Source organism: Bipolaris maydis (assembly GCF_028858645.1).
Source record: "Bipolaris maydis strain C4 unplaced genomic scaffold PSV08scaffold_18, whole genome shotgun sequence".
Classification (NCBI taxonomy): domain Eukaryota; kingdom Fungi; phylum Ascomycota; class Dothideomycetes; order Pleosporales; family Pleosporaceae; genus Bipolaris; species Bipolaris maydis.
The window spans coordinates 184,978-205,481 of record NW_027093874.1 but is presented as its reverse complement, the minus strand read 5'-3'; the positions used below and the strand labels follow the sequence as shown (position 1 = coordinate 205,481).

Genomic DNA, 20,504 nt, shown 5'->3' with positions numbered 1-20,504 from the left:
CTACATGATTAAGAAGCTCAGAGTTTCCGTGAATGACCTGTTAGAGAACGTGCGAAGACTTGTAGTTGTAGACGCATAGCTCGCTCTCGTGCTCCACGAAGAGTTAATTCCCATCGGTTGTCATGTCTCAAAGCACGCAAGGCAAATTGCTCGCGGCACCAGAGGCGAGTGAGCAAGACGGCATGGGGTATGCACATGCACACAGCAAGGCTCTCGGCGGGGTAATCGACGGGGAACGCGGGGCCCAAGCTCCAGCCCACTCGGAGCTGATAGCTCTACCATTCCGTACTTACCGTACCCAACTACTAGGCAACACTCTCAGCCTTCACTCGCCTTGATGGTATTTAGTCCTGTCATCCGTACATCACAACGACTACAACGACCCATGGCCAGCGCATATTACCTCGCAAAAAACTCGTCATCTCGCTCGCCCACAAGGATGGCAATCACATCTCTTGACGAGATTCCAACCTTGTCGCTGCTTTACAAACTCAAGAAGATAGAGCCCAAGAATAGGCAGCCCAAGGGCATACCATCTGCCAGTCTCAACGACAAAATCAGCATAATTCGACAAGACATAACGACTCTCGCTGTTGACGCCATCGTAAACGCTGCGAACACGAGTCTTTTGGGTGGCGGCGGAGTGGACGGAGCAATCCACCGTGCGGCTGGGCCCGAACTAATAGAAGAATGCGAAACACTCAACGGATGTGAGACGGGCAGTGCCAAAATCACCGACGCATACGAACTGCCATGCAAGAAGGTCATCCACGCTGTTGGACCGATATACTGGAAGGTGGGATCGAGCGCAGCGGAGTTGCTGTCTGGTTGCTACCGAAAGAGCCTCGAGCTAGCTGTCGAAAACGGCTGCAAAAGCATTGCATTCGCTGCAATAAGCACTGGTGTCTACGGATATCCGAGTCACGAGGCTTGCAGTGTTGCGCTAAAGACCGTTCATGACTTTTTGGTCAAAGAAAGCAGTGCCGAGATGCTCGATCGAGTCATCTTCTGCAATTTCCTGCAAAAGGACGAAGATGCTTATTTCGAGCAGGTTGCGTATGTGAATCTTCCATGATGTCTCATACCTGATACTGATTATCATTCTAGCGACTACTTCCCTCCCGTCTCCGAGTCAGAGCCCCAAGAAGAGCACGCTACCGAGCCTCATGCGCTGGCGTCACAGCTTCCGGATGCTCCGACTATTGACCCCACAGAAGCAGCAGACTTGGAACAGCCATCGTCTAAGAAGCAGAAAACTGACGAGAGTGACGACGAATTCGTAGTGGTGAACAAACATGACATTGAAAAAGACATGTCCAAGTCGGAATTGTAAAGCACCAGACTGATGTGGCTAGTCTACTCGGAACTCTCTGGATGCTATTGAGATGCTATATATGTGGATTGCTATGATGTAAAGGATAATATGGGTGCAATGGGCGTTATCGTCACTAGCGTACGAGGTAACCATACCCAAGGCTTGTGTTATCAAATATCAATATAAGTACTGCTTTAATAAATTATCATATCTTCTTTATATTGGCTTATACGCTAATTATAAAAGCTAGATAATCTTGCTTTACACACCACGAATGACAAACCATTCCTTGACCAGATACGCGCTAGCATCTGGGCGGAAGAGGGTAGACTTCCCAAAACTTTCATGATGAAAATCTCTACCGGCAGTGCTTTCAACAGGACTATTATTAGTCGCACTACTGCAAATAATAAGATAGAACTAGTCGTAAGAGAAATGGCGCTGACGAGAACAGATGTTGTTCTTCTTCAGCTGTCCACGCTAGAACTTAGTATTACTTCTAGAATCATGTGCGGGGTAAATATGGCTTAGAGGCAACGCTTCTTGTTATTAAAGACGTCTACGGTCTCGCCACTCAAGAAACATATGTAGTTTGCATGCAACATTCTCTGGCCTACTATTCCGGATACCGCCAACCATGTCACGGCGGATTTTCACAGACTCTGCCCTGCCTCCTAGAAACAATGTGGGTTATTACACAAAGATAGTCGCCAAACACTACTTCCTTGAGGTTCCCAAACAGATACTTTCCTCTTCTAAAGAAGAGTCTCCGGAATTTACCCTGGAAAGCAACCACTCCGAGCTTACAAAACTGGAGAAAAAACGAAATACCATTACGACGAGCCCCTATGTATATACCGGGTTGCCTAGCCCTACGGAAGATTGTAAATACATTCGCGTGATAGAGCTACTTCCTGGAACGCGACAGGACGATGTCGTATGCCGGCTTCTGCAAGTAGAGCTGCGGGAGGGGTTGAAGTACGAGGCACTATCTTATGTCTGGGGAGATATGAGTCAGACAACGCCTATTCAGGTGGACGACCTGACATTGCAAATCGGCGAAAGCTTGCGTTCAGCTCTAATGGACCTTAGGCGCCCTATGGAGTCTCGCGTATTATGGGCGGACGCAATCTGTATTGATCAAAGCAATATACACGAACGCGCTAAACAAGTCGGGATCATGGGCGACATTTACACACAAGCTACACGCACAGTTGTTTGGCTCGGACCGTCCTATGACTATGTCTACCTCGCCTTCGATTGCATCACAACTTTAGAAAGCGAAGCCCTTGCACACCAGCAGTCCATCGGAGAAGCTAGCGCTTCAACAAAATCTCCTCTAGATGCTTCGCGAACTAAAAAGGAACGTGAAGACTTGCGCCATGGCTGCTATATCCTCGGAGAATTGGCTCAGATGGATTGGTGGACACGTGCTTGGGTTGTGCAAGAAGTATGTCTCGCGTCTGAAAAGATCATCATGTGCGGCCAATATCAAGTGGACTGGAAGCGTTTCATGAATGCGATAGAATACGGAAAACTTGAGGACAAATTTGACTCGAGGATAGCTGGGATCTGCGATGAGCCCTTCGAAGGTCTTCAATCCATCAAAGAACTTGAGGATAAGCCATTGGAGGGTAATACAGCAGGACAATTGCTTCGATTACTGTCGGCCCTGAGACCGAGATTGGCAACAAATCCCCGCGACAAGGTCTTTGCAATTATGGGGCTACTCAAGGGCAATCGTCAGGATCTGCATATCGTTGTAGACTATACCGCTTCCGTCAATGAGGTCTATCGTGCAACAGCAGTTGAAATTCTACGAGGGACCAGCAATCTCGACATCTTCAGTCATTGCATCCACAATGACGCTCCAAGCGAGGAGGAAGCAAGCTTAAATTCCTGGGTCCCCGATTGGAACAATTCAGAAACAATGTATATGCCATTGATACGAACCGGCTTTGACGAGTTACGGCGTTATGAAGCTTCTTTGGACTCGATAGCGCATGCTCAGTTCTATGATGAGCCAGATGTCATGGGTGTGACTGGTCAGCTTTTAGATGTCATTGCCGAGTACAGTGATTTGCTTATTGTACCCGATGACGCGGATTGGAGTTATACGGAGGAGGAGGATCCTTCTTTGAGGAGGATTTTCTTCGAAATAGGCTGCGAGCTCTGGAAGGTATACAAGTTGTTACTTGGTGTGGTTGATTTCTTCAACGTGTTCCTCACGTGGGAGACTTTTGCTGATCGCCAGCCGTGTTACATTTACGGCACGCAAGACGCACAGCCATCCAAGAAAATGTTTTGGCAAACGCTTTGCACAGGGCTGCTTGACCCCGAAGGCGAAGAAAAAATCGAGACATTGTTCCGTCAATGGCGCGCCCAACTATCACCTATCAGCGGCCTTAGGAAAATGAAGGTATCGAAATTTCCAACCTTGTTCAAAACTCTAGGTTTGATGGGCTATTTTTGGGCGACCTGGAAGAGTTATGGGGCTTTTAGCGAAATGATTCCTCATACCAAAGGAAGAAGACTTGGAAGAACCAAATCAGGCTGGCTTTGCTTACTACCAGCGCATGTCAAGGCTGGCGATAAATTGATCCTGCTTAAAGGGGCGACTGTGCCGTTTATCGTCAGGCAGAGGAAAGATGGATATTGGCTCCTTGTTGGTGACGCCTATGTCCATGGGATTATGCACGGGCAGGCGTATGATGATGATGCTGGCATGTTACTAAAACTCAAGTAGGCCAATAATGTCGTTATACAATGTAGTTAATAACGGAACTTTTTTTTTAAATTTCTATTCACTATTCAGTGGGTATCAGACCAATTATCTTAGCAAAGAGTAATTTATGTAATATCCTCTAGCCTACCAGGATTAGAATTTTTTTTTTTAAAAAAAAACTAATTTTTATGGTTAAGAATGGAATGCTAGCATGGTAGGCATGATGGTCTTCAGTAGTAAAGTTAAGAATAGTTAGGAGTATGAGCGATTCTAATTGTCTACTTACTAGACTTGATGAATGCGGGTTTTTTTTTCTCTCGAACAAATGTATCTTTGAAGATTGAAGCCGAAAACAGTCTATACCCATGGAACTCACCGTTTAAAAACAATACTCTTTACAAGCTAAAAAAATGATTACTATCAAACCTCTCAAGAGCCCGTGGGACGCACCGAAGCCGAGCCTTGCGGCGCCAGAGGTGCCGTCTCGCCCTCTGGAGAATGTATATCCTGAGGTAAAATATTGTTTCGATATACAGGAGCCGGAAACTCGGGCATCATAATAACAACACCACCCTGCTGCGCAGCTTCACCCGCCTCACCCGCAGCAGGCGTACGTGAACTATTGTTAGCACCTGATTTGAGAATGCCTACGGTACCTGGGAGACCGGCGGTACGCTCAATGTCTCTAGGCTGGTCATTGTTGGAAGAGGAGGCAGAAGCCTTCTTGGCGCGAGATCGACGCTGATATGCTTCGGCGCAGGAGCCGAGGAGGCACAGCGAAGCCATGAGGCCGATGAGGCCGCCGGTGACGCCGAAGAAGATGATTACATCGAGCTTGAATTCTTTGGGGTTTGAGTGCCACTTATCACGCTTGGAAGTAGGTGCTGCGGCTGCAGTCTCAGTGGGTGCTGTCACTGATGTCTCAATGGGTGCTGTTACTGATGTCTCAGTGGGCGTGGCGTCACTGTACAAGAGCCATGAAGGCTCTACCCAAGCTGAGTTTGAGGAAGCAGGAAGGATAGAATCTTTCTGCAGCTGGGCTACGATACTAGCTTGGGTGAACTCGGAGGGTGCGTCGATGGTGCTGGTTTGTACAGTCACCTTGGTTACCTGGGTAGGCTCGGATGTTGCAACACGTATAAGCTCAGATGCTATAGCTTGTGTTGGTGCTAGAAGGACTAGCGTCATCAAAGATGGCTGCATGCTTAAGATGATGGTGGGTATGGCGAAATCTCAAAGCTCAAGTAGAAAATTTGGATTCTTGTTTGTAAAGGTCTTGTAGAACTGGCAAGACTTCTTGTTTTCCTTGCTCCGTGAGGTGCTGGTGTGAATGATCTTCTGGTAAGTTGGAATGGAATGTCAAATTTATATCAAGATGTCGTGCATTGTATAGCTGGGTGGGTTGGAGGGGTTGACAAATTTGGTATATGGGACATGCACGATGATCAGCCGTGAAATCAAACACTGGTTGAACAATGTCACATCTACAATTTGATTACGCACAAAGATTTGAAATACAATTCAGGTGGCTTTTCCTGCATGGCAGGCATGTTGTCTCACGCCGAGAATTAATCGAGCATCGTGTATCAACAACAAGAAGACATTCACTAGTCTTCATAAGTGCCAAGTCTTTTGTCACACAGAAATCGACTACCACAAAAACAGATTTTGCAGTCTGCAACCACCCGTCGTGTAACTTCAGTCTCTGTTCTTGACAAGGTAGGGATCCCCGCTGCGGTAGGGCGGTGAGTTGCACACCGCTTCAAACAAGGCGTTCAACTATATGTTTCTTTAACGATAGCCAGTCAGCTTCACTTTGCACACCCTGGGTGACACAGCTAATCAGCGATTGGATGCAAGTGCATAGCGATAACTATGCCAGGTTGCGATTGACCTTGGGATGAGATGGTGGGGGGCAGGCATTGTTCCGACAAAAGCATCCAGCAAAACATTTACAGGCTGCTGGTGTCGTCGTGGGGTTGAATGCCAAAAACTATACATGGTACATTGCACGGCTTGATGTTTGAGATAGCTTCGTAAAGCCTTGTAGCAGCGGCTGACACCTTCAGGTGCGGAGTTGGTGTCGTTTAATAAACGAATCACTTGGCCGCGTTTTGCAATAATTGTTGTGGCCAAATCAGAGCGGGGGCTAGGATCCAGAGCGCGTCGTCTAGCTTGATCTGAGGTGAAAGGATGGCAGCCCTTCTCTTGGGCGTGCATTTTGGTTTGATCGCGCAGCTCGCTGCCTCAGTCAATGGTTGGCTGACGATGGGCCGTGTCTGGGGTGACGGGGGTGGCGAGAGGGTAATAGAGGGGGCTGGCGACGTCATGAAGTTTTTCCATATCAGCACCGCCGTCTCCGCCCGTCCGCCCCATTTCATTTGCTCCCAAACTCCCTCCTTCCAACTGATTTGTTCAGCAGCATGTCCAGCAGCGCGTCAGAAACCGTGGTTGAAAAGTATCGCTACGAAATCCTCTTTGGCACGTGGCTAGCCGTCACAGGAGCGACATTTCTACGCATCAAGCGACAGCCGTACAGCACCCGCCTGAAGATTGAGCAGTACGAAAGCATCTTCAAAGGCACTTCACTCAGCGCCGTCCTTATCGGCATCGGCATCACACCCGCGCGCAGCACCGCGAGGCGTTTCACTGGCAACTAGGAACCAGGCCGTGCTCGGAACGGGCCAGCAAGCGTCTGAGGCTGACAAGAGGAAGATGAAGACATTTGGAACACACAGACACGGCTGACCATCGCTCACCATCGCCAACATCTCCATTTGTCTTGTCGAGCTGCCGCTGGTGGAGCAATCGGATGCGTCCCGGCTTGGCATTTCCCCGCAACTTTCACATGCGAACACGCTCCACTCCGTCTTCTTCCCCCAAGACGCGCATCATCACCACCAACAACATGTTGCTTCGCTTGGGCTCGCTGAGCTTTGAGCTTAGCTTGTGGAGTCCCATCTATGCCGTTGCCCCCTTTGTCTTGCTCTCCATCTCCATCCCGCTTGCCTTCTTCGCCCTCGTCACCACGTCCATCGCCATCGCGCTTCTGTCGTTGCGCGCATTGGCCGTCTACTTCCGCCTGGCCATTGCTATCGTAGGCGCGTGGCTCTCCCCGTCGCCTCCATCGAAATACAGTCCTCCCCGTCGTTCTCGCCCCGTGCCCGCGTCAGCCCGACATTCACCAAAGAGCGTGCACCAGCGCTCTCGCCGTACCAGCATCACCGGCACGGCGTCTATCCAGGGCCCTGCTGTCTATTCTGCCCAGTCTCCAAACTTTCTTCAGCGAAAGAACAATTCGCTTACCGCTCTGATCGGTACTAGCGAATTGACGCGAGATTTTGAAGGCGTAGGTGGCTGGAGAGTTACAGGTGATGACGATGAAGAGGCATTGTGGATGGGCATCAACTCAAGACTTGAACTGCCTGCCGAGACACCAACCAGAAGGCGCAGGTTAAGCCATACTGGCGCTGCTAGCCCAGGTCAGCGAGTGAGCGTCGGATCGGAGATCTTGCGAATGAGTCCGGTGCAGAGTAGATCGAGGACGCCCGTACGGTTCGTGCATGACGATGAGTATGGCTACTTCCCCCAGCAGCCCATACCAAACAACACACGCTTCAGCCACAGCCCAGACATTGCCCACGAACGTAAGAGACGAAAGAGCACTAGCAACAGTAGCACGTCCAGCAACACATCAACTGGCCTGACAATAGCAACAAAGCACGCAGGAGAGAAATTCTGATTTGAGTAACGCATGCCAGTCGTGTTCTCTCTGTCACCAAAGAGACCGAATTTTGTTTACTTTTCATAACGTGTCGAAAAGACAGGCTTCAGCCATGAGTTGGGTTTCACAATGAGCGGCACCGAGAAAACATACCCTGTACAAGTCAATGTCTTCTCCTCACTGCCTATTGCAGCGGGAGCCATCTTGCGCAACAGGCCCTTCTACTGTGTCGCCAGCGAGTTATTCATTTTTGTAATATGACTATGAGCTGCCAGCTCTTCTTATCAATTTGAACCAACAGTTAGCATACAACCGAGCCGCCAAGTGGTTTCCGAATCGGTTGCAATTTGTCATCATCGTGGTTGCTCCCTCAGCCATTTATTTATCACGATGAGCAAATTTCAGCGCCAAGCTGAACAGGCTACTATCGAACAAGGGACATGCAAGCCGACAACCAACATGGGGACAAAAGATGTCCAACATAAAGCATACATACATGTTTAAGGATTCGCGCAACGGCGGGCGTTTCTGGCTTTGGACCAGCTTGGGGAGAAACGAGTTTTAACTCGAAATACATAATGCAATATCAAGAACTGATATTCACAACTCATTCATCAAGAAATGATATTCACAACGCGTTTTCCAGAATCGTCTTGACGATTGCGCTTACTGCCATCCGCGTGTCGTTCTGCCTCAGCTTAACCTGTCATAGGTATCATCCAGACCTCTTCAGCAGCCAATGGAAACCGTCTTTGCGAACTTACAATCCTTCCATGATGTCTCGTGCTCTCCTCCAATTTGAAATCTGCCAACTGTACAACACAGCTCCAGTGTCTCACTGACGCTTCGTAAATCAGGATCCCCGCGAATCTGCCTCGGTCTAAGCCGCCGGTGTACTGAAACGTCTTCGCTCCCAAGGCTAGCTCAGACAAAGCATATGTGTGTATCTGGAACAAAATGGCGCGACGGGGCAACATCAATACGAGTCATCGCAGGCAAAAAGATCAACGTTTTCTTAGCGTTGAATAGATGCAAAGACCGCTAACCTAGTACTCGGGGAGTGGCCAACTGTCAAATCTCTGGACATGATTGGGGCCTTTACTGATATTCTTCTCTGGATTCGTCCACAAACACGCAAGCATTCCTGGAGCACGTGTCGCAATAGATTCAGTCATGCAAGGGTTGTGTATGTCACTGACTGGTAGCGTACGTTTCAAGATCGTCGCATTAGCGGACGGCTCCACCACGGGATCTTCACATCCACGAGGGCAACCCTGGAAGGCAGTTCAAAGTTCCACGTCCTAGTGTCAGGGCCATTGACAGAAACGCTTCTTTGCAATGCGCAGGTTCGGCGATGTGATCTGTTCTGTTTTCTCGGTAGACCTGTGCCGATGCCCATTCATAGGTAGATTGGCAGATTGCATGATTTCTTCAACTTAGATTGGCCAGGTCATGCAGCTCTCTCCTGCAGATTTTGATTGACAAAAGCAAATTCCACCTATACCCATCGTTGTAGGTGAACCATGAGTGTCCTCACCACGCTACGCGCTGGATATGGAGTCGGGGCGTTTCTAGTTTCATGCCTAGAATGTTTCGGCATTGCTATCCTTGACAGCGTCACCATGTTCACTGGTGCCGGCATATACTAGGGCCTGGCTACCAGCTAGCAACAGTGCACGTCTTCCTTGATGCCATAAGTGGTGTGGCAACTTACCTGCAGCAACATTGTCAAGCTTTCTTCTCTTTTTGCAGATGTTGTTGAGATACCCCATTAAATTGTTTTAATAATGTTTTCTTCTATTGCCGGCACGTTTACCTGGTGTCTACTGGCATTTTCGGCGATTTTCTTCCTATCATACTCTTCAGTTGGCTTCTGGATCAGCGGGCAGAATCCAGACGTTACCAGCGATTACCCACACGGCCTCACGGCTATCTTCTCCACAAGAACTCTCGATTCGCTGAATCAAGATCCACATTTTCACGACGCACTACTGTCACTTACCGCGATAGTCGCACATTCTTCCGCGGACTTGGGAGGAAAGTTTGGGTGGGAAGAACTGAGGAGCTTCGGGACGAATCTGACAGATGGAGTTAGCCGCATTCGCGATAAGCAACAACGAAGACACAAACGGCAAGATCCTTTGGCAAATTTTGGCGCATCCTTGGAAGATCTGTTGAGTGGTTTAGGTATAGGAGGGAATTCGTCATGTGGACTAACAAATATCCTTGGTTGTCTGGGAGACTCACTCACTGATTCACTTGGTACACCCGCTCTCTTCTTGGGCATTGGTCTTGGGTAAGTATGTTAGCATACAAACAGGCCAAACTAACTCGTCACAGTATGGGAACAGCCACTGGGCTCAACTTGACTGATGCAGAGGAAGCCAGTGTCATAGCCAATAGTATTGTGACTGCGTACAACTTGTCAGCTACAGGGATAAACCTCGCGGCTCAGCAGTTGGGAAATGGGCTATCGAGACAACTGTTGCCTGCAGTTGACAAAGGAAATATTCCAATCGGCCTAGCAGCGTATGCTCTAGCGTCTGGAGTCGGCAATGCAACTGCAGTAGGCTTGGGACTGACAAAAGAGCAGTTTCAACCATCACAAGATTCAAGCATTGTAGGGATAGCAGGTAATCTTGGCTTGGGCGTTGCAATGCCACTAGTTGGAAAAAGGGATCTCAAAGCCGCGATAAAGAGCTGGACTAACAACTCGACTGTTTCGGAACTAATTCAGCGGCTTCCTGGATTTGCAGCAGCGGCTGGAAATGGCTTAGGAAAAGGCATGAGAAACGGATTTGGCCTGCATAAGAAGAATGACAACAACAATAAAGATAACAACAATAACAATGACAATAACAACAACAGAAACAACAAAAAAAATAACGACAACAACCAAAAACAAAAAAAACGGCAGCTTCAAGACGTTGCATTAGATTCGCCAAAGTTCCCCAACGCTGTGAGACTCTTCGCCAAGGGTCTCAGTCAGTCGTTTATTGGAGGAAGCGACTTTTCAGACATCAGAGCTGCAATGAGGGCATCTTTGTTTAGTTCATTCGATGTTCCGAAAATGCTTGGATCTATAGCTGCGGGGGCTGGAGCCGGTATTGGCACGGGAATCGCCGTCGGGTTGGATATCAAGACTATGAACAGCACTTCGACGATTACCGGAGATATCAGCACCGAAGAGGTGCAAACAGCTTTGGCAGCAGAATCGTTCACTCGAAACTTCTTCTCAAACTTTCTCGAGAATAGTTCCGCCATACAGAAAGCCAAGAAATTGATTACAGACAGCCCACCACAGGCATTTAAACGCTTCAATGCGGCCAAGGCCGCTGAAGGCTTAGGTAGAGGTGCAATCGAAGGCGTCATGACTGCCATGTCCTCATGTGGAGGGCTCAAAAATCTCATTACTGGTGATTTTCCGGCCGATGGATGTGGGAAGGTGCCGGCTTTGGGTCCGACGCAATTCGACGACTCCATCAACGGTGCTGCTGTTGGCTTCGCGCGGGGTTTATCCGGAAAGGCAACTATACTCATTGCAGATGTTGCACGAAATCTTACAGGAGGGTCAAAAGTATCGGAAAATGCTACCATGGGTAAAAAACGTAGCATTATCGATGAGGATGAGGGGGTCGGTGTAGGTAGGTCTGTACGCTCAGAGATATCGCACCACTCACTGACAGGGTCTAGATAAAATCAATCCCCTCTCCCCTCGCCAAGCTCAACTACCCGATGGAGCTCAACTACCCTTGGCGATCGATTCAGATACGGCACAGATAGGTGCGCAGAAAATCGTCGATTCCCTGACTTGCCAGGGCGTTGGTGGCATCATCTCGGCAGCTATGGGTTTCATGTCCACGTCAAAAGCGGAGGTTAAGATGATTGAGACAGCCATGGGCCAAGCAGGAGTTTCACTCGATCCCAAGGTCCTGCGACTTTTGCCTCAAGGGCCAGTCGTCGTTACATCGGGAGGCAACAGCTTTGAAATTAACGCACAAGAGAAAAGCATCAGGATCAATGGACAAGCACTGAGCATGTTTACTACACTTACTTGGCTGCATGGTAAGCCCTCAAAATACCGTGCCTCAGAGAAGGATAGCAGCTGATATTAGACTATAGTGATCTTTACAAGCCTCGGCTTTCTCCTTTTCCTACCGCTGTATCTTATCTTGGGTGTAGTCTGGCGCTTCTCGGTTCTCATAGGCTACCCAGTTGGCGAGATGAAGAACCGAAAATGGCGCATGGGTTTTCTGACCATGTTTGCTGTTTTTGGTATTACTGGCATCATTTTGGGCATTGTCGGTATGGGCAATACCGGCCATTTCAGGGACACGCACGGCGTAAGTGCTACTTGCTGCAGAGTTCACAATAAACCATCAACTAACTTACTTGTTCAACTAGATACTCGGCTTGATCTCTTTTATCATCACATTGCCTACATTTGGTTTAGGGGTCGCCCGCCTACGTAGTACGATGCCACATCCCTCACCCTCTGCGTTTGTGGGGCTCAAAGGCCCTGTCGGACTTGCCAAATCACCACAACGTATTTATTTCTTGAGCAGTCTCACCATACAGCTCAGTTTGATCCTGGGCCAGTTTGCTTTTCTCCAGGGGTTCAAGACACTTCGTACCATCTCGCTATGCATTGTAGATGCGTTCTTCTCTTCTGACTCTTCTGCGGGGGTTGTTAGCATCTTGCTCGTGGTACAAATGAGCGCTACGGCATTGGTAGGTATCAGAGGATGGATAGAACAGCATATTGCCAAGAACTTAAGTGAAGGAATCTCGCCAAGAACCGAGTCTTCTATTTTCAACACAGGCAGACACGACACGATGGCGACATTTGGATTCGATAAAAAGGACGCCCCTGCGGCTTATAATCAAGCCGTAAGAAGGCGGTCGAATTTCTCGGGGAAAACGGAAGATCTCAAGGGCTTCGAAGACAGTGGCATCGGGGCGCCGTTCAATTTCCGCAAAGAAGGCAGCATTGGCGAGCAAGGAGGAGTAGAAAACAAGGAGAGAGACGCCGTTGGACCTTTTTTCTCGCCCGAAGAACGCGACAACTATCAAGAGCGCGGCATTTATAACCCCAAGACAGGAGGGTACATTCAACAACAACAACAGCAACAAGCCATGACCAATGGTGATTATTATAACAGCCTGGCTGCGTATGGCGAGCGGCGGCCTTCATCCGGCATATTTGACCCGCAGCTCTCGCCGAGTCCACGCATCATGCCGACGGGACCGAAGATGTCCAATGTGTCGACCAAGGACTTGTGGCCGCCTCCCATGCCGGAGTCTGAGCGGCTCTATTCGAGAGCGAAGACAGCCAATTCGGCGAGCAGTCGATATAGTCGACCGATTGATGGAAATGTCCCTGTGCGGGACAGTTTTATGGGATTTGGGGCTTAAGAAGGGCTGTATGTAGGCAAAGGAGCATAGACAGGAAATATACCCAAGTAGTTTAGATGGCGAATTTTCTTGTAGTCGAATGTACATGTATGAAATGGAAATATATCTGTGGATAGTGTATGCGTATGCATCCGTACGTACATGCACTACTACGTATCGTACGGCTATGTGACTTGACGGAGAGGAGGGACAAGGGGGGTGTTGAACGAGGTGACGGAACCCTGCATGGGCCCGCATGTCCCGCCCGCATGGCCCACTCGTCCCGCATGAGCTTGGCTGAGCGCCGCCCACAAGACCATTGGGTTGCCTCGCTGCGACGGCACCCTGCGTGCGAATATTGCCGTCTCGTAGCCATCGTGGCAGCCATGGCGCAGGTCCAACGGCCTCTCATCATTCAATCCCAAGTCATCCGGCTCTGCTGTCCGCGCACGGCAAGGAGGGCGAGCAATGCTCTGTCGGCACGTGGGAGTCGACACCAGAAGCTGCACACCAGGACTGTCACAGATCGGGACATTTCGGATCTGGCGAGCCTGCCTCTCTACCCCATAACCCTGGCCGATCTCGTAAAGTAAGACACTGATTTGGGTGCGGTTGCGCAACAAAGATTGGCCCAAGTAACTGACACGGCGCACGCAACAGACATGGACGACCACCACTGACAACCCAACAACTCCTCCAGTCGGCCAACTTCACCCTTTCCATCCTGCCCGCCCGCCTCGCCCATCGCATCCAGTCGCTGCGCAACCTCCCGTTCATTGTCGTGTCGAATCCCCATGTGTCCAAGATCCATTCCAACTACATGCACAGCTTGTCAACGCTGCTGCCGTGGGCCGAGCAGGAAATCAAGACACTAGACGAGGAAATCAAGTTCACAGAGGTCATGGCCGATCTGGTGCAGACACACGCAAACACAATCAGCATACTGGCAAGAGGCTTTTTGGAGGCGAGAAAGTACATCAGCCCAAGCAATGTCACGCGCTTTCTCGACGAGCATCTGCGGGCTAGGATAGGCACGCGACTGATTGCAGAGCAGCATTTGTCACTGCACTTTTCCAGCCAGCCCCACTGCGAAGTAATGCACGACGTCGAAGACAATCCAGGATTCATCGGTGTCATTGATACCAAGCTAAAACCCGCACGCATTGTCCATCACTGTGCCAACGTGGTGGGTGAGATCTGTGAGCTGAAATACGGCGTGCGGCCAACAGTGGTTGTTAATGGCGAGCCGGAATACGAATTCGCCCACGTGCCTGTACACCTCGAGTACATCATCACCGAACTGCTCAAGAATGCTTTCCGCGCAACTGTCGAGAGCGGCATGGAGCGCGAGCCCGTTGAAGTCACCATCGCCCCACTACCCGAACTACTGCCAGAGGACAGAGTTTCGAATGGTGGAGAGGGGGAAGGCATGCGTGATCACAAGATTGACAATGAAAGCCAAGGAAACGTGGACAAGGCATCACTTCACTTCAGCGACAACACCTCGTCATCCCCGCCTCCAACGGCTGCCGACATCCTTCCTCTCAAACACAGCACGCCGGGTGTGACGATACGCATCCGCGACCGCGGCGGTGGCATCTCTCCAGAAAACCTCCAACACATTTGGGACTACAGCTTCACCACATTCAACGATGCGCAAGCCTCGTCTACGCTGTCTGGAGGTTCAGTGCATTCGGCAAATGGCATGGACGCTATGAATGCCTTCTCGGGCGCTGGCGGGGACGGGGCAAACAGCCTCGCAGGACTGGGATATGGGCTGCCACTGGGCAGAGCCTATGCAGAATACTTTGGAGGGGGCATTGCGGTGCAGAGTCTGTGGGGGTGGGGCACAGATGTGTATCTCAGCCTGAGGGGTGTGGGCCGTGTAGACAGTGTGCAAGAGGCAAAGGACGAGGCTGAGAAGAGGCAGCGATAAAGTACACATGCGCACAACGTGCTTGACAGACTGCTGACTAGTCTTAGATGGCGGTCATTATTACTATGTACTTTGTGCAGTCATGACGGTCATGCAGCATGCCATGAGGTATCGCTTGGTGTTCGCATTACATTTGTATCTTTGCCATGGTTATCAGCGTCGCCCCGTGTACGACACGCTCTATTGCGTACGGACCTCGGCGTCCGTTTCTACAGTAACGTGCTCGCTGGACTTGAGAGTGGACACGACATCGTCGGGGATCTCGGCGCTGGTCGTCGGGTAGTCAGCATGTTTGTCTGGCTCGTATAATACCGAGAGACTAGTATGGACGTACGTGAAACCCTTGATGAGAGTGAACTCGTTGATGATCTTGCCGCCCTGATCGGTGACCTTCTTCTTTGCGGCGTCAAGCTCCTCCTTGGGGGCGTCCTTCTTTAGGGTGATCTTTACAAGGGATTGTTAGCATGTGACCCTTTTCCTGCCAACACCATGGGGTGGGGGTCACTTGCGTTGAACTGGGCCATCTTGAGCGTGTTTTGTTTGCTTGTGAAGAGGAGTAACTGGAGTGTATGTGTATATGTGTTTGTAGTCTTGCGTAGCGGGGAGAGGAGACAAGGTAGGCAGAGCAGAGGCGTATCAGCGGCTTTATACGCAGCAAGCCAGTCCTAAGGCCTTGGATGCAGGCGCTGGGGCGATGACGTGCGCTGGCCTGGCCCCTCCATGCATCCACATCCACATCCCACCTCGCGGCTTATCGATAAGCGCATCCCTGCAGCCGCCGCTTAGCGTCTGTCTTGGCGCCGAAAAAGTTGGGATCGCGAAAGTTGCTTGCCGCTCTCAAACTTCCCCCAGGCTGCGCGCAACCAATGCGCCTCTTGCCCACATCGCCACTCTTTTTTTGTTGTACGCACGTAGCACCGCGATTGCCATGGCGGACCAGCAGAGCAATCGGCCTCATCGGCCCAAGAAGGAAAAGAAGCCGCATACGGGAGACAGAAACCCCAAGGCTTTTGCATTTGCTGCGCCGGGCAGGCTGAAGAAGCAGGCTGCGCGATCTTCAGAAGTATACATGCCCACATACATACTGTGTAATCCAAGCTAATAGTCGCAGGTCAAAGAGAAGCGCCTTCACGTACCGCTCGTCGACCGTCTTCCCGAAGAGGCGCCCCCAATCGTCGTCGCCGTCGTTGGTCCTCCGGGTGTTGGAAAAACAACTCTGATAAAGAGCTTGATCAGACGATACACCAAGCAGACACTGTCTACTCCCAAAGGCCCCCTCACAGTCGTCACCTCGAAGCGCCGACGCCTCACGTTCATAGAATGTCCCGCCGACTCCCTCGCCAGCATGATCGACATCGCAAAGGTTGTCGATATATGTTTGCTGATGATTGACGGCAACTATGGATTTGAAATGGAGACAATGGAGTTTCTCAACGTGTTGAGCGCGAGCGGTATGCCCGGAAACGTCTTTGGTATCTTGACCCATCTGGATCTATTCCGAAAGCAAGAGACACTTAAGCTGCAGAAGAAGCGGCTCAAGCACAGATTTTGGAGTGAGCTGTACCAGGGCGCCAAGCTCTTCTACCTCAGTGGCGTTGTCAATGGGCGATACCCCGATCGTGAAATTATGAACCTGTCGAGGTTTTTGAGCGTGATGAAGAATCCTCGGCCGCTGATTTGGAGAAACTCGCATCCCTACTGTCTTGCAGATAGATTCCTGGATATCACGCCCCCGACGGATATCGAACAGAACCCGAAATGCGATCGCACTGTGGCGCTGTACGGTTACCTGCGTGGAACAAACTTCCCGGCTGGACGCTCAAGAGTACACATACCGGGTGTGGGCGATCTTACCGTCAGCTCTACGGAGGCGTTGCCAGACCCGTGTCCCACACCGTTTGCAGAAAAGCAGGCTGAAAAGGTTTCAGGCAAGAAGAAGCGCGCGAGGCTTGGCGAGAAGCAAAAGATTTTGTATGCCCCAATGTCTGACGTTGGTGGTGTGCTTGTCGACAAGGATGCCGTTTACATTGATGTCAAGACTGCAACATTCGACCCCGAGGCAGACTACTCTGAAAAGGGACTGGGCGAGCAGATGATGATTGGTCTCCAGGGTGGAAGAAAACTGTTAGGTGAAGATAATGGGAACTTTAGGCTCTTCAGAGATGGCGACGTAGTTGACAACAAGAATCTCGACAACGACGACGATGTTGCGGATACTGGGCGAAAGTCACAACGGACAGCTAGAGCAGCGGATGCTGAGGATGTTGATGACGCAGATCTCGAGGACATTGACAGCGACGACGAAGAGTTGCAGCAAGATCACAGCGACGCAGATGACGACGAGGATGATACTGGATTCCTTGAAACCCGGCTGCCCCGTAATGACCTCAAGCTTGGACGTAAGGAGAAAGAGGTCAATGGCGATACAAACGAGGATGTGGCATTTGCGGACAGTGACTCGGATCTTGGCTCAATATCTGGAGACGAGAACGATCTTGATGGGCTTGAAGACGGTGACTTTGGTTCAGAAGAGTCTGACGATGAGGACGCTGAAGATGGTGCGCGCTGGAAAGCCAATCTACGGGAGAATGCCGCCAGAATGCATGGGCAGAGGCGGCCCTACCGCGTCACTGATCTTGCGAAAATGATGTACAACATGGATCTCGCGCCACAGCAAGTTATTGAGAAGTGGAGAGGTGACGAGAAGGAGGAGGATATTGAAGAGGATGAGGATGAAGAGGAAGACGGCTTCTTCAATAAGCGAAAAGCGGACGATGCTGCCAATGCTGAAGACCGGTATATTCCCAAGTTCAACTACGAAGAGCTGGAGGAAAAGTGGGAAGACGAGAACAACGTCGAGGCTTTGATGAGTCGCTTTGCAACTGGCCACATGAATGGCAAGAGAGGCGATGGTGAAGAGGATGGTGATGACTTTGAAGGCTTTGATGAAGATGACGAGGGCGACGGAGAATTTGAAGACTTGGAGACTGGCGAGAAGCACGGAGGCGAGACCGAGAAGACTGAAGCCGAAGCCGAAGCCAACTCCATCGAAGCAGAGCGCGAGAAGAACGCGCGGCGGAAGGAAGAGCTGAAACTTCGATTTGAGGAGGAGGACCGAGAAGGGTTCATGAATGACAAGTCAGATGGTCGGAAAGAAGGCGGCGAAGAGGAAGAATTTGGCGAGGATGACTGGTACGATGCTCAAAAGGCCATGATTCAGAAGCAACTCGATATCAACCGCGCCGAATTCGATCAGCTCGACGAGGACTCCCGCGTCCGCGTTGAAGGTCACCGAGCAGGCACTTATGCGCGTATTGTGCTTGAAAATGTGCCTTGCGAGTTCTCACAATACTTCAATCCCCGCTTCCCCGTATTAATCGGCGGTCTCACACCTACAGAGGAGCGTTTTGGATATGTGCAAATACGCATCAAGCGACACCGATGGCACAAGAAGATTCTCAAGACAAACGATCCTCTCATCTTCTCTCTGGGATGGCGTCGATTCCAGACCACACCCATCTACAGCATCTCGGATTCACGAACACGAAACCGTATGCTCAAGTACACACCAGAGCATATGCACTGCTTCGGTACCTTTTATGGGCCGCTTGTTGCTCCAAACACGGGTTTCGTCTGCGTCCAGAGCCTATCCAATAAGACACCTGGATTCCGTATCGCAGCTACTGGTGTAGTTCTCAACGTAGACGAAAGTACCGAAATCGTCAAGAAGCTCAAGCTGACCGGTCACCCCTACAAGATCTTCAAAAACACGGCCTTCATAAAAGACATGTTCAAGTCGGCGCTCGAAATCGCAAAATTCGAAGGCGCAAGCATCCGCACCGTCTCCGGCGTACGCGGCCAAATCAAGCGTGCCCTCAGCAAACCAGAAGGCAACTTCCGTGCCACGTTTGAAGACAAGATCCTCATGAGCGACATCGTCTTCCTCCGTGCCTGGTACCCCATCAAGCCCCACCGCTTCTACAACACTGTCACCAACCTCCTCTGCCCGGCCGACTCCACCGCCCAACCCGGCGAATCCACCTCATGGACCGGCATGCGCCTTACCGGTGCTGTCCGCCACGAAGCCGGCCTGCCCACTCCGTCTGAGCAAAACAGCGCCTACCGCGCCATCGAGCGCCAAACCCGCGTCTTCAACCCCCTGCGCGTCCCCCGCAAACTCGCTGCAGACCTCCCCTTCAAATCCCAAGCCGCAGTCACAAAGCCCCAAAAGAAGCCCACGTACATGCAGAAGCGTGCCGTGGTGCTGGGCGGCGAGGAAAAGAAAGCACGACGCTTGCTCAGCCAGGTGGTGGCCATTCGCAATGACAAGGTTGAGCGAAGGAGAAAGAAGCAGGATGAGCGGAAAGACGGGTATAGGAAGAAGGTGGAGGAGAATGCCGAGAAGAGGGCCGAGCGCGAGAAGAGGGAGAAGAATGAGTATTGGGCGCGCGAGGGCAAGAAGAGGGCGAGGCAGAGTGATGGCGGTGGTGGTGGTGGGGGAAAGAGGAGGAAGTAAGAAGACATGGAGAGTATGTTGTTAAAATGGGCGTTCATATTATACTTACTGCATTTTGAAAAAAAAATTATATTAGTATTGACCTTGTTTGTATTCGTTTTTTTTTTTCACCGTGTAATCGACTGGTAGCAAGTATAATTCATCACCGTGTCTTGATACGACAGTCGTACATTTCGTCGACACGAAAAACAACAATTGGGAAAGAGAGAGAGAGAGAGAACATGGGAAAGTTGTCCTCTGTGTTCTTATTCTTCGCCTCTTGTTCAACCGCCCATTACACAATATTTATATATATGTATATACATACACACATGTACGTCATGGTCTCAAGTCAGGCCATCTGCTTCTATTCTTCACCACCCAACATCACACTAATCCACCTTCCCTTCCCCTTCCCTCCACCCGTCTCCCAAGAAAAAAACAAACAAACAGACAAACAAAAAAACCCCTTGGCGTCTGTCTATTATGCATTCCATCACGCCGCCCAGATGCGAGAACAAACAAGGACAAGAAGAAAAAAGGCAAGTAGCCCCAGACCCAACAACTCTCCCCCAAAGAACCTGGGGTGGGACGAGGCCGAATCCAACCAGGCAAGATATATAAAATGCATAGATATGCTCCTTCATTCCCTCCCAATGTATTTCCAAGCCAAAAAAAAAAAGAGCGCGAGGGAGAAAACACCCAGTTCGCTTATAAACACCCATGAAACCCAATAACCTATGCAATCGAAGAAAAGATGAGAAAGCTTTTAGTGTCAATTAAAGAAGAAAAATGATGATAATATATGGGAGGGGGGTATTTGACATTGAAAAAGAAGAAAAGAAAAGGATAGCGACTCGAATGCATGCGGCTAGCGCAGGTTCATGCGAGTTTCCTTGTTCTACAGGAGAAGAA

The 20,504-nt window shown here is 50.3% G+C and overlaps 9 protein-coding genes across 9 annotated transcripts; 7 read left to right on the top strand and 2 right to left on the bottom strand.

The window, feature by feature from the left end:
* The first annotated feature begins 300 nt into the window (after positions 1-300).
* On the top strand, positions 301-1,574 carry PSV08DRAFT_232664 (uncharacterized protein). Its single transcript, XM_014220362.2, has 2 exons — positions 301-1,056; positions 1,108-1,574. The coding sequence occupies exons 1-2, from the start codon at positions 338-340 to the stop codon at positions 1,331-1,333; spliced, it is 945 nt and encodes a 314-aa protein (XP_014075837.2). The 5' UTR covers positions 301-337; the 3' UTR covers positions 1,334-1,574.
* A 313-nt stretch (positions 1,575-1,887) lies between these two features.
* Positions 1,888-4,179, top strand: PSV08DRAFT_413044 (heterokaryon incompatibility protein-domain-containing protein). Its single transcript, XM_014220361.1, has one exon. It carries the CDS (start codon positions 1,953-1,955, stop codon positions 4,059-4,061), a length of 2,109 nt encoding a protein of 702 aa, XP_014075836.1. The 5' UTR covers positions 1,888-1,952; the 3' UTR covers positions 4,062-4,179.
* A 290-nt stretch (positions 4,180-4,469) lies between these two features.
* On the bottom strand, positions 4,470-5,243 carry PSV08DRAFT_191180 (uncharacterized protein; the record flags this gene model as incomplete). The annotated part of the gene is made up of 1 exon (XM_014220360.1): positions 4,470-5,243. One exon carries the CDS (start codon positions 5,241-5,243, stop codon positions 4,470-4,472), a length of 774 nt encoding a protein of 257 aa, XP_014075835.1.
* A 1,191-nt stretch (positions 5,244-6,434) lies between these two features.
* PSV08DRAFT_382901 (uncharacterized protein) lies at positions 6,435-7,782 on the top strand (the record flags this gene model as incomplete). Its single annotated transcript, XM_014220358.2, has 2 exons — positions 6,435-6,683; positions 6,779-7,782. The coding sequence occupies exons 1-2, from the start codon at positions 6,464-6,466 to the stop codon at positions 7,780-7,782; spliced, it is 1,224 nt and encodes a 407-aa protein (XP_014075833.1). The 5' UTR covers positions 6,435-6,463.
* Positions 7,783-9,440: 1,658 nt separating this feature from the next.
* PSV08DRAFT_366601 (uncharacterized protein) lies at positions 9,441-13,179 on the top strand (the record flags this gene model as incomplete). The annotated part of the gene is made up of 5 exons (XM_014220357.1): positions 9,441-10,060; positions 10,105-11,408; positions 11,458-11,829; positions 11,887-12,107; positions 12,169-13,179. Exons 1-5 carry the CDS (start codon positions 9,552-9,554, stop codon positions 13,177-13,179), a joined length of 3,417 nt encoding a protein of 1,138 aa, XP_014075832.1. The 5' UTR covers positions 9,441-9,551.
* Positions 13,180-13,500: 321 nt separating this feature from the next.
* On the top strand, positions 13,501-15,429 carry PSV08DRAFT_211922 (branched-chain alpha-ketoacid dehydrogenase kinase). The gene is made up of 2 exons (XM_014220356.2): positions 13,501-13,747; positions 13,819-15,429. The coding sequence occupies exons 1-2, from the start codon at positions 13,545-13,547 to the stop codon at positions 15,092-15,094; spliced, it is 1,479 nt and encodes a 492-aa protein (XP_014075831.1). The 5' UTR covers positions 13,501-13,544; the 3' UTR covers positions 15,095-15,429.
* Positions 14,935-15,691, bottom strand: PSV08DRAFT_341211 (uncharacterized protein). The gene is made up of 3 exons (XM_014220355.2): positions 15,604-15,691; positions 15,429-15,538; positions 14,935-15,362 (listed from the first exon to the last, which is right to left on the bottom strand). The coding sequence occupies exons 1-3, from the start codon at positions 15,616-15,618 to the stop codon at positions 15,275-15,277; spliced, it is 213 nt and encodes a 70-aa protein (XP_014075830.2). The 5' UTR covers positions 15,619-15,691; the 3' UTR covers positions 14,935-15,274.
* A 331-nt stretch (positions 15,692-16,022) lies between these two features.
* Positions 16,023-19,703, top strand: PSV08DRAFT_211917 (uncharacterized protein; the record flags this gene model as incomplete). The annotated part of the gene is made up of 2 exons (XM_066092094.1): positions 16,023-16,157; positions 16,206-19,703. The coding sequence occupies 2 exons, from the start codon at positions 16,023-16,025 to the stop codon at positions 19,608-19,610; spliced, it is 3,540 nt and encodes a 1,179-aa protein (XP_065947949.1). The 3' UTR covers positions 19,611-19,703.
* Positions 19,704-19,817: 114 nt separating this feature from the next.
* PSV08DRAFT_341198 (uncharacterized protein) lies at positions 19,818-20,436 on the top strand (the record flags this gene model as incomplete). The annotated part of the gene is made up of 1 exon (XM_066092766.1): positions 19,818-20,436. A coding segment is annotated over exon 1 (475 nt), but the record flags the coding sequence as incomplete, so codon positions are not given.
* Between the last annotated feature and the right edge of the window lie 68 nt (positions 20,437-20,504).

Bases quoted from the DNA above. Each gene is read 5' to 3' on its own strand.
- PSV08DRAFT_232664 (XM_014220362.2), top strand. From the start codon at position 338: ATGGTATTTAGTCCTGTCATCCGTACATCACAACGACTACAACGACCC. The intron at 1,057-1,107 runs GTATGTGAATCT...TTATCATTCTAG, and splicing joins GCTTATTTCGAGCAGGTTGC to CGACTACTTCCCTCCCGTCT.
- PSV08DRAFT_341211 (XM_014220355.2), bottom strand. The intron at 15,363-15,428 runs GTACGTCCATAC...CCCGACGACCAG, and splicing joins ACTCTCATCAAGGGTTTCAC to CGCCGAGATCCCCGACGATG.
- PSV08DRAFT_211922 (XM_014220356.2), top strand. From the start codon at position 13,545: ATGGCGCAGGTCCAACGGCCTCTCATCATTCAATCCCAAGTCATCCGG. The intron at 13,748-13,818 runs GTAAGACACTGA...CGCACGCAACAG, and splicing joins ACCCTGGCCGATCTCGTAAA to ACATGGACGACCACCACTGA.
- PSV08DRAFT_413044 (XM_014220361.1), top strand. From the start codon at position 1,953: ATGTCACGGCGGATTTTCACAGACTCTGCCCTGCCTCCTAGAAACAAT.